The sequence below is a fragment of the Nycticebus coucang genome, chromosome 13 (assembly GCF_027406575.1).
Source record: "Nycticebus coucang isolate mNycCou1 chromosome 13, mNycCou1.pri, whole genome shotgun sequence".
NCBI lineage: Eukaryota > Metazoa > Chordata > Mammalia > Primates > Lorisidae > Nycticebus > Nycticebus coucang.
In genome coordinates, this window is record NC_069792.1 from 56506041 (window position 1) to 56518107 (window position 12067).

Here is a 12067-nt window from a genome sequence, read left to right on the forward strand (position 1 = left end):
CTCCACTGGGTATCACTACATCTAGCTGTGATGTCTGGAACCGCTGTAATCACTTGCTCACCAGCCTGAGGATGAAGATAACATCAATCATGGCAGAGCGGAGGACATCCAGACTATTTGAAGACAAGGTTGAGCTGCTGGAACACACTCTATCTTTGCTCTCCAGTTATATGGGAAAACAAGTACATTTGATTCAGACATCTATTACTTACATCTGAAATCATCCCAACTGATACACAAGGGGAAGAAAGAGGCAATAGCAAAACTGGAAAAATGAAGAAAGATTGAATACAAGAAGAGGATAAGAAAAAAGTTTAGGGAAAAAAATAAGAGCTCTTGCTCACACTGGTCTTGGATTCCTGAGCTCAAGGGATTCCCATCTCAGCCTCCCAGAGTATCAGGATTACAGGCATGAGCCACCAAGCCCAGCCTATCACTTATCGTCTCTAAATGATTAAATTCAAAAAATAAAAAGATCATTTAATAATTCTCAAAATCATTTTTAAAATGCATAGTTTTAAAAATCACTTTTGATGGTGGCACCTGTGGCTAAGTGGGTAGGGCACCACCCCATATACCAAAGGTGGCAGGTTCAAACTCAGCCCCTGCCAAACTGCAACAAAAAATAGCCGAGCATTGTGGCAGGCACCTATAGTTCCAGCTACTCAGGAGGCTGAGGCAAGAGAATCACAGAAGCCCAGGAGTTGGACATTGTTGCCACGGTGATAAAGTGAGACTCTACTCTACCGAGGGCGATAAAGTGAGACTCTGTCTCTAAAAAAAAAAAAAAAAACAAAACCGCTTTTCATAATGGTTAATACAATCCTCCTACACAGATTGGAAGTCAGATGACTGACTTACTTAAAGATGAATAGTACCTTCCCCAAACCCAACTCAATAAGGACAGGAGGAGTTTTTCTTTTCTGTTGTTCTGGGGAATATTTCTACCCTAAAGGTATAGGAAGGAAGAAAGAGTTATTGGTCACAGTCCTTCTCTCTCCTCATTTTAACTTCAAAGACAAGCTCTGACATGCCTAAAGAGCACATGAAAAACAAAATGACACAGAGGGCAGGGCACAACAACTCACATCTATGATCCCAGTACTACAGAAAGCCAAGGCAAGAGGATTATTTGAGGCCAAGAGTTCAAGAATAGTTGGGCAAAATAATGGGACCCCGTCTCTACAAAAAAATTAAAAATAAGCTGGATGTGGTGGTGCATGCCTATAGTCCTAGCTAATCCGGAGGCTGAGGCGGGAAGATTGCCTGGGCAACAGAGCAAGACCCTGTCTCCAAACTAACATAGAGATGATTATTATATAATAAGAATAAATCATGCCCTGCCCATTCCTTAAAAAGGGCTGAAGACAGCTGGGAATTACAGCCTTGAGTAGAAAAATGAAGGGGTCATAAATATTAGTAATGAATACAATTCTCTTCTTTCTTCTGCTGCCAGAACGACAAATTGGAAGGGCCAAACAAGACCAACGTGAGGTATGGGAGAGAAGCTACACTGAGCCACTCAAACTTGACTCTGGTCTAGGTGTTAAGCTAAAAAGGTAGAAAAGGATCCTTGAATTTACACATAATTCATCCCGCCTTTCCAGACAGTTTAGACCAAAAGTTAGGGCAGCAACAGATGATTCACGTGTCACATATACTTATAAAAATAACTGATATTTACATTAAAGGCTTGCCATGTGTCAGGTCTTCCCAGAACTTTACATGGACTAATTCCTTCGACCTCACGAGAACTCTACAGAGTTGATTTGTTGTGAGGATCAACAGATAAGAAAATTAAGGTACAGAGAAGTTAAATAACTTGGCTGAAGTTACACAGCTGTAAAGTGTTGGACTCACAGCTGTTAAGTTTAGGCAGTACAGCCCTATCTCCTATATCGCTTACCATAATACTATTGTATTTGTTGCTCAAAAACCCCAAAATCTGGGCTGCATAAAAGAACACAGGATTTGAAGACTGAAGAATCTTACCAAGTCAAATAACACAGGCTTATTACTATGAATTCCATTTAACACCATCAGCTCTTTGGATGTTAAGCCTCATACCACAAGTCTTATATGTTCACTAGGCAAAAATTCTATCACACCTTCCCCAAAGTGAATACTGACCAGACAGAATTATTCTTTTCTCACAAGAGAGGCTAAGAAGGGCTGCAGTTGTCTTAATGGCACTGTTCTTCAAACGATGACCCTCATCACAGATTAGAAGATCAAACTTGATATTCTTAACTTGATCCAAGGAACGAAGTAACATTTCATAACTGATGATGAGAACAGAATAAAATGTAACTTTGATGAATTCTTCAACTTTGTGGTCCTGAGGAAAAAAAGATAATATTTAACCAATTAAGAGCAGAAACTAAATGAATTCAAATTTAAGCAGCATATTCCTGATAGTCACTTACCAAATACTGAAACATGTTAACTTTTTCTGTCTTAACTTAGGCTACTATAACAAAATACCATAGACTGGATGGCTTAAACATCAATCTTATTTCTCATGGTTCTGGTGGCTGGGAAGTTTAAGATCAGGGTTCTGGTGAAAGCCCTCTTTCTGGGTCCCAGAGAGACACTTTCTTACTGTATCCTCACATGGTAGAGAGAGGAAGCTGTAGCATCTCTTCCTCTTCTTACAAGGGCAAAATCCTACAATGGGTCTCCACCCTCATGACCTCATCTAAACATAATTCCCTCCCTCAGGCCCCACCTCCTAATACCATTATATTGAAAATTAGGCCTTCAACATCTGAATTTGGCAGGTGGAAGTGTGGGGGACAAAAACATTCAGTCCATAAGAACTCGAAGTGTAAGCCAGAACTCCAATTTTGTACAAAGAGGTTAGAGAGTTACATACACTTCAACATAAAAAATACTGCAACATAAAAACTGAATTGATTTGAAAAGCTAGAGATTTTTAAAATGAATATAGCTATACTCTTAAAAGTCTCTTACCTGATCTACAGTAAATATCTTGATCCTTTCACTTCCCAGCCATTTTTGAAATTCTTTCCTCCAATTATTTACCAAGCTTCCAGGTGTGACAATAAGTGTCTTCTTTATCACTGGCTTGCCTCCATAGGGTCCCTGACACTGTAGGGTCCAGATGAGCGAGATACATTGCAATGTTTTCCCTAAACCCATTTCATCAGCAAGAATAGCTCCGTATCTGCCATTCATTCTGTTAGAAATAATTTTACTTCCTTTAATCATAGTAAGAAAATATTTTACACTCATAAAATCATCAAGAAACAGAAATTGATATTTTGTAATATGACACTTTAGAATCTCACAGCATTTTATTCATCTGATTTACAATACATCTCTTTTGTATCTTTTATAATTATATACATCACATATTGCAAACTAAATTATCAAAACATAAATTTGAAATTAAAGGATTGAATCTAAATCATTTACTATTATATGTACATATTTAGAGGCTAGTAATGAATCCGTTTTATATCTACATTTGAAAAACCTGTTTCTCATCACTAACGGGTAAGCAATTTTTATCAGTTTATCTTGACAAGATGCTCTAAAATATACTTTTAATCAGCAAGATTTATGGAACTATATTTTATGATTCTCTGTCAGTTAAGTCCTCAACGAAAATAGCTCCCTACATTGCATAAAAAATTAAACACTAGTACCCTCAATGAATCCCCAATAAAAAAAAAAAAAATTAAACACTAAATACTTAATATAATATATGTAATCTAGTTAAGTCTGTTATCCTACAAACCTAAGTTAATGCAACTTAAAATTAAATGTTACTAGGAATACTATTAATAAGACCATGTATTTTGAGGTTTAAGACAAGATGGCTGACAGAAGCCAGCATTCCACAGAGGCTCTCATCCAGAAGGAGAGTTAAAGGACAGAAATTTAGCAAGTAACCTGGCAGATTAGAGCTGCGCCAAAAGAGAAGTTTGAAGAACGCACATCAACCCTGCTGAGACAAGCTGCAACCCCAAGGATACAAACAAAAGGTACAAAATTCATCACCAAACGGACAGGAGTCCCCTCCCCCATGAGAACGGCTTGGAGTACCCCATAAACAAACAAACAGAGTTCAAAAGTCCTCCCATTATACTCCACGGGAGAGACCCTCTAAAAATTCGACCTACCTCTCCTACTAGAGTACCATGGCGCTCTCCTGCCAGGCATAAAACTATACAAAACTGTACATATTCTCTACCTGAAATTCTGAGCTCCCAGCACTCCCTTCCACTCTCACTCTGAGATCTAGAAGCCTGTCACCCAGGAGTCCAGATTCTTGGGTATTTTCTAGAGAGGTGTGGACAGGGCATGGACTGCTGCTGGTCAGTGCTGATTCTGTGACATGGGAGCCAGGAGAGGACAGTCAGCTGAGAGGGAACCACACAGGACAGGTGGTGCCCCAAGGCACAGAGCAGCAGCCGTTTTTGGCAACAATAGGGTTCACCCCTGGATATTCTGGAGTCACACCCCCTGGAGGCCAGGCATCTTCTCAGGTGGCAACCACCGGCAGAACAAATCTGGGATGGAAACACAGGCCCCGTGAGCAAAGGGTTTGCCTGAGACGGTACCGGCCTGGGTGGAGCGCAGGGACTAGAAAACACACGTGCAGAGCCAGCAGATTGTGGGGGTTTGGGGGGGCCCTGACCCAGAGGACCGCTTTACTGAGCCTAAGAGGCACCCAGCCCTCAGGGAATCATCAGCCTAGACAAAGGAGGGCAGGCAGAGGCTGGAACTGACAGGTAACTGTGCTGCGAATACAAACTACAGCTGAGACTGTGCAGCAGCACAGACAGGGCCTGAGGCACAGGTTCTGTGAACTCAAAACAGCTTCTCTTCTGTAGAGGAATTTAGCCGGGACAGAAACAAATTTCGCAAAGTTGTTCTGTTCTGTCAGTAACATCAATCAGGGGTGGAGCTGGAACTGAGTGAACAGCCCCAGCCTCCATTAAGCACCCAAGGTTGTCAAGTCTTACCTCCCCCTGCCAGATAGTGGCAGAGAGCAGCGGCCTGGCTGAGGAGACATAGATCTTCTTGTGATTCAGGCAGGTGCAAACCCCTGGAGTATCTGCTCATTGGAGGCAACTGGGTCACAGCCCTGTGGGGTTATCAGTGACTGGGTTTGACAGAGGTGCAAGGTGAGGAAGGAGGCATCAACCTTCCCAAACTAATCTCTTTGCTGAGTGGGTCCTCCTGACCTCACGGGACACCAGAGCAAGTCATATTTAAGTTGTCAGCAGACTCCTACAATCTAGTTGCCAGAGACCTTTTAAACTCTCCCACCTCAGACAGGTGCTGACTGAGACAATTGATTTGGACCTTTTGAACTGAGTCAATCACCAGAGGACTATCCAAGTGGTACCCTGGGTGTGTGATTGTAGGAAGTTTTGATTTTCCTTTTCCAATTGTTGCCTGTGGGGGGGCAGGGTGACTTAATTGCTGGTATTTCTCCACAGCTGAGACTTCAACCTAGAGTAACTGTTTCACTAGGGTCAGACAGAGACCAGCTGAAAACAAGACAGAGCCACTTAGCCCCACCACACCAAGCAGGGTACCAGTTTCTCAGGCCGTAGCACTGTACAGGTCCTTAGCAAAGCTCCAGAGGAAAAGGTACAGACACCAATCCCAGCTTTTGGGCAAAGGGCTCGTTAATCACTACTCCTGGAGCCCCAAACCCAACTTCTCTTTATCTGCTCATCTAGCCAAATGGTGTAAAATAATCATGGGGCGGTATCAGTGGAAAAACTCTGGTAACACAAATAGCCAGAGTAGATCAACCTCCCCAAGGAAAGATACGGCAGATGTAACTGAAGATCCCATTCATAAACAGATGGCCGAGATGTCAGAAATCAAACAAATTCAGAATTTGGATTGCAAACAAGATTAATAGAATGGAGGAAAAGTTGGGATTAGAAAGTCCACGGTGACGCCTGTGGCTCAAAGGAGTAGGGCGCCAGCCCCATATGCCGGAAGTGGTAGGTTCAGACCCTGTCCCGGCCAAAAACTGAAAAAAATAAATAAATTAAGTTCTCAAGAATTCAACAAATTTAAAGACAAAATCACCAAAGATTTTGACACATTGAAGCAAGAACTTACAGCCCTCAAAGATCTGAAAAATACATGTAAGGTCCACTTAACACGCAGATTATTTTCAGTAAAAGTTTCACCTAAGTTTTCCTGCTACTCCTGCCTCCCCCTCCCCACCCCTACCACTCAAGACAGCAAGACCAATCTTCCTTATCTTTATCTACCTAAGCCTACTCAATCTGAAGAGGATAAGGATAAACACCTTTGTGATTATCTTAGTAACATTTTCTTCTCTAGTTTATTACATATGATACATACTACATACAAAATATGTGTTGATTGACTATTTATGTTATCTGTAAGACTTCAGTCAAAAGTAGAAAGCAGGCTATTAATAGTTAAGTTCCCAGGGAGTCATAAATTATATGCAGGATTTATTTTTTTTTTTTTTTTGAGGCAGAGTGCTGTGGCGTCGTAGCTCACAGCAACCTCAAACTCTTGGGCTTGAGCAAGCCTCTCATGTCTCAGCCGCCTGAGTAGCTGGGACTATAGGCAACTGCCATAACATGCAGCTATTTTTTCTATTTTTAGTAGGGATGGGGTCTCACTCTTGCTCAGGCTGGTCTCTAACTCCTGAGTTCATGTAATCTACTCATCTTGGGCTCCCAGAGTGCTAGGATTACAGGTGTGATCCACCATGCCCAGCTATCCAGATTTTTAATTGTACAGAGGGGTTGGTGTCCCTAACTCCTGAGTTGTTCAAAGATCAAATGTAGTTTGTTAATTTTATTTCTTCTTTGTAGAAATAAGAACCAATAAGTAATTTTATATCTTTTCCATTTCAAGGTGTAGACAAAAATTTTAAACATGAATTATAGCCACTTGTATTGTTTCAGATCAACAATTTGCCAGTGCAGGATCAAGTATCAGTCAAATGAGATTTAGTAAATAGCAGAGAAAAGTAAAGATCTATCCTTTCACAAGTAGGAAGGCTTTGCTGAGAGGCTATGCTTTGAGCAGAACTTTAACGGGTAAATGAAAATTAACTTGCACTAATAGGGCAGTTTTATATAGTTGGAGCTTGAACTGAATTCCAAGTAGGAAAATGTAAAAATATGAAGCCAGTAAAGTAGGTAGAAGAAAAAAGATGAAGGCACTTATTCCTTGAGACTGTATTTTATAAATCAGTATCTTAGAAACATCAGTCTTTAATAACTGCCATCACAATTTTTTTGCCAGATATTTTATACCACCATGTTATTACTTATTATTTTTCTTTAAATCAACTCATTTTTTTAACTTAAAGCATAATTTGTGAAATGAAAAGTTCAACATCCTATTTTTTTCTAATGAATCATTAACTATAGTACTACTAAAATTAAAAACAAGTCTTATCCATTTGATACCTCAAAGTGGTCCCACATATCACTGTGAGATACCAGATTGGGAGACACTGCTCTAAATTCTGAGAGTCTCTAAACAATTTCAAGTAAGGAAATGCTATGTTCAGAACTATTTTTCAGGGTCGGGCATGGTAGTTCATGCTTGTAATCCTAGCACTCTGGGAGGTCGAAGCAGTTGGATTGCTTGAGCTCTGGAGTTCCAAACCAGCCTAAGTAAAAGCAAGATCTATCTCTTTAAAAAAAAAAAAAAGCTGGGCTATTGTACCTGTGGTGGGCACAAGTCCCAGCTACTCCAAAGGGTGAGGCAAGAGGGTCGCTGAGCCCAAGAGTTTGAGGTTGCTGTGAGCTATGACACTACAGCACTCTACAGAGGGCAATAAAGTTAGACTCTGCCCCCCCCCCGCCAAAATTGTTTTTCAGAACACTCGAGCTTGTGACTATAATTATTAGTAAAATAGACTTAAGGAACATCAGAAGCTGATACATAAATTAGAAATATAAGACATTTCTATAACATCAGTCACTAAAGCTGCTGCAATAGGATGCCAGGAAAAAAATTAAGGATCACATGATATTTAGAAGATTAAAATAATTAAAAGTTCAGATTTGACTAGATTCAGAGGTGAGAGAGAAGAAATCAAAGATGATTCCCAGGCCAGCTGAGATAAGCCTCCAAAAGAAAAAGCAAATTTGCAGCCAGGCACAGATCACGTCTGTAATCTCAGCACTTTGGGAAGCCAAAGCAGGAGGTTCGCTTGAGGCCAACAGTTTGAGCCCAGACTGGACAACAGAGCGAGACCACATCTTTACAAAAAATAAGAAAAATTAGCTAGGTGTGCTGGTACATGCCTCTAAATTCCGGCTACTCAGGAGGCTGAGGCAGAAGGGGCAAGTAAGACCCTATCTCTAAAAAAGAAAGCAGATTTGGGAGAGAATATGAGCTCAGTTAACAGTTTCTAGGAGACAGCATTCCTATTCCCTTAACCTTTCATCATTAAAGGAGCCCTAAGAATTAGGAGGAATTAATAATATATTTTCAACTACCTTTAAACAACAAACTTGAAAATCAAAAGCCTCAACATTTAAAAACAAAGCAAAATAAAACAGATAAACAAATAAAAAAACATTGGAAAGATGTTAGCAGGAGGCTTGGATTTTTTTTTTTTTTTTTGAGACAGAGTCTCACTATGTTGCCCTCAGTACAGTGCTGTGGTGTCACAGCTCACAGCAACCTAAAACTCTTGGGCTTAAGTGATTCTCTTGCCTCAGCCTCCCAAGTAGCTGGGACTACAGGCACCCGCCACAACGCCTGGCTATTTTTTTTGTTGTTGTAGTTGTCATTGTTGTTTGGCAGGCCTGGGCTGGGTTCAAACCTGCCAGCCCCGGTGTATATGGCTGCTACCCTCGCCGCTGAGCTATAGGCGCTGAGCCCTTGATCCTTTTTCTCTGTTTTCTTTGTGTGTATGTCCTCTAAAATATCTTTAAGAGAAGATACTACTATTCTTTAATCAGAAAACTCAATTCAAAAGGAAAAAAGGTACTTTTCTTTTATTAGAAGTAAACGTGAGATAGAATAAAATGTCTTTTCCAATTTCTCATCATCAAATTAAAAGCCTATTCTATTATATTTGCTCCCATAACCCTTTACCATACTAGTAGTGAGCTCTTACTGAACTACATCTGTGTACTCAAATACTCTGTAAACTAATTGAAGAGTAAAGGCTGTAGTCCTCACTTGTGTATACCCATCTTCTAGCAGGATGTCCGGAACATGACATACATCAAGAGTCACTTTTGTTTTTGTTTCTTTTTTTTTTTCATTTTGTTTTATTTTGCTTTTGAGACAGTTTCACGTTGTCACCCTCAGTAGAGTGCTGTGATATCATAGCTCGCAACAACCTCCAACTCTTGAGCTCAAGCAATTCTCTTGCCTCAGCCTCCCAAGTAACTGGGACTACAGGCTCCCACCACAATGCCCAACTATTTTTAGAGATGGGATCTCACTCTGGTTCAAACTGGTCTGGAACTTGTGAGCTCAGGTGATCCACCCACCTTGACCTCTCAGAGTGCTAGGATTACAGGCCTGAACCACTGCGCCTGGCCTCAGAGCCACTTTTGGAATAAATGCACACATTAAGTACTATTCACCTTTCCTGGTGTATCCTTGAGATTCATTATAATATCAGATTCTTTTAGAAAACAATTATTATGTTGTAGATTAAATTAACGCAAATTAAACTAAATTTTCCTACCTCATTCCCATCACACATTCATAAAGGAATACAACTCCTTCTTTCTGATGTGGTCGAAGATGACATACAAGGTAAGGATCTATCACTACATCCACAAGAGGGAAACAGTTCTTATTGAACATCCACTGATGATTTTTGCCTGGTCGTGGCATAACAAGGGAATCTTAAAAAATGGAAAAAATACAATTATAAATGTATTGTAACTTCATTTTCTCAGAAACTAACATTTTCTTGTTTTCATTACTCCTAAGATGTTTGCCATCAGTTTTGGGGAAAAAAAAAAAAAAATCTGAAATTTGGAACTCTTATAATGCTAAGCAAGAGTACAAAATTATAAAAAGAAAATCTCATGCCTTACTAACATAAGATTTCATGCCAAGAATAAAAAGAGACTTCCAAACTTCATAATGCCCAAAAAGTACTTAGAAACCACCAAAATTCACTATGGTCCAGGAAGAAATTCAATAATTCAGTATTACAGCAAAGAGAACTATTTCCAATAGAAAGAATAGGTTGGAATTTTGACAAGATGCACTTGCCAAGGCTCACAGCTTCTTATACTGAAAAGACTCGCCAAACTTAACATGAAAGTTCTCTATATTTTCAGTCCTATAAACACTAATAATAACCATTACTCTCCTATCAATCAGAACTAAGAAAGGATGATAAATCTTCCATCGACTTTGTCACCATTATTTGCTTAATTACTATATTCATGAATCTTAAGTTCATGCACCTTTAAAGACAAAGCAGCATTGGGAGGCTAAGGCAAGGGAATCGCTTAAGCCCAAGAGTTTGAGGTTGCTGTGAATTGTAATGCCACAGCACTCTACTGAGGGCGACATAGTGAGACTCTGTCTCAAAAAAAAAAGATAAAGTAGCATGAAGTAACCATCAAATAGCAGTGTAATTCTTTAGAAATATGCTAACATACATAATTTAAAGTATTTACAAATATATCATCCAAAAAGGCAAAATCAAATATAGTTGACAGGTTTCCACTGATAAACTTCAAGTCAGATAATAAACCCATGAAGTATGGGCTATAATCCTAGCACTCTGGGAGGCCGAGGCAGTCAGATTGCTTCACTTAGGAGTTCCAGACCAGCCTGAGCAAGAGTGAGATCCTACTAAAGAGTGAAATCTCTACTAAAAATAGAAAAATTGGCCAGGCGTTCTGGCGGGTGCTTGTAGTCTTGGCTGCCAGGGAGGGAGGCTGAGGCAAAAGGATGGCTTGAGCCCAGGAATTTGTTATTATGAGCAATGACACCACACAGTCTAGCCTGGGGCAACGGAGTGAAATTTTGTCTCTAAATAAATAAATAAACCCTTCAGAATTACTTTGGGAGTATTGTTTTCATGTCTATATCATGTGAAAACTGAATTTGATTAAAAAGAGAAAGACAAAGAAGATGAGAAAGGAAGATAAAAAGAAATAGGTTTCAGTAGATTAAATAATAATCTATCAATATGGAAACATACAGTCATAGGAATGAGAGTTTGGTTATGTATATTCTAAGCAATTACCCAGAGGATAAGTTTTCCTAAGTTTCTGAGTAACTAAAAGGTCTGCTTTGAGGTCAATTCCTGTTAGGTAGGGGATTAGGAAGTGAAAATGGAAAATTTAGTCCTTGGCTTTTCTCTATATTCCCACAGCAAACCAGGAGAGTATTCTCTGGTGGATTTCCAACCAAGAAATGCCCTATTTTGTTTTTTTCTGTCTTTTAAAAAAGACAACAAGGAAAAAGAGGTGAAAAGTCACATACTGCTCAAGCAAGAAGGACTACAGGATCATTAAATCATCTAACAAAAGACCCATCTACCAAAAAGATAAACCTAAACAACAACAATAGTGGGATATTACTTCAAATTTTAGGATGCCTCTATCTTCACAATGATGAGACATCACTTAGTGCTAACAAAATCTCTCATGTATTAGTTTTAAGTCTATAACCTAATTCTGCGCTTAGCATGGTAAAATAAATAGATGAGGATAATCAACCACTTTCACAAAGTGCTTATATGAATATGTGTACTAGTGTGTATGTATATATCCACACACAAATATACTCTCACCTATGTGTATATATATGTGTGTGTGTGTGTGTGTGTATACACTTACATACCCATATACGCATGAAGGTAACAATAAAATTTTTCATTCACTCCACAAATATATACTAAGCACTTTACATCTCCATGGTGTTTATTAGGACCCATTTTTTTCACATGAAGAGGTATTACTAAGCTGACTATCCCCAAGAGGTCAAAGAACCCAGGTGGTTCAGTGGCAAAAACCACAACTCAAACTCACATCTCTGAATAACTACAGTACACTTCTGCAGTTTCCCACAGCCTTCTATTGTA

General features: G+C 39.5%; 1 protein-coding gene across 1 annotated transcript in view; it reads right to left on the reverse strand.

Moving 5' to 3' along the window:
* RAD54B (RAD54 homolog B) overlaps window positions 1-12067 on the reverse strand; it is a 130588-nt gene that overhangs the window by 30190 nt on the left and 88331 nt on the right. Inside the window, exons 6-8 of the mRNA XM_053558636.1 lie at window positions 9701-9863; window positions 2974-3199; window positions 2131-2338 (exon numbers count right to left, since the gene is read on the reverse strand). Of these exons, the coding sequence (XP_053414611.1) occupies window positions 2131-2338; window positions 2974-3199; window positions 9701-9863 (597 nt within the window). The remainder of the gene's footprint in view (window positions 1-2130; window positions 2339-2973; window positions 3200-9700; window positions 9864-12067) is intronic.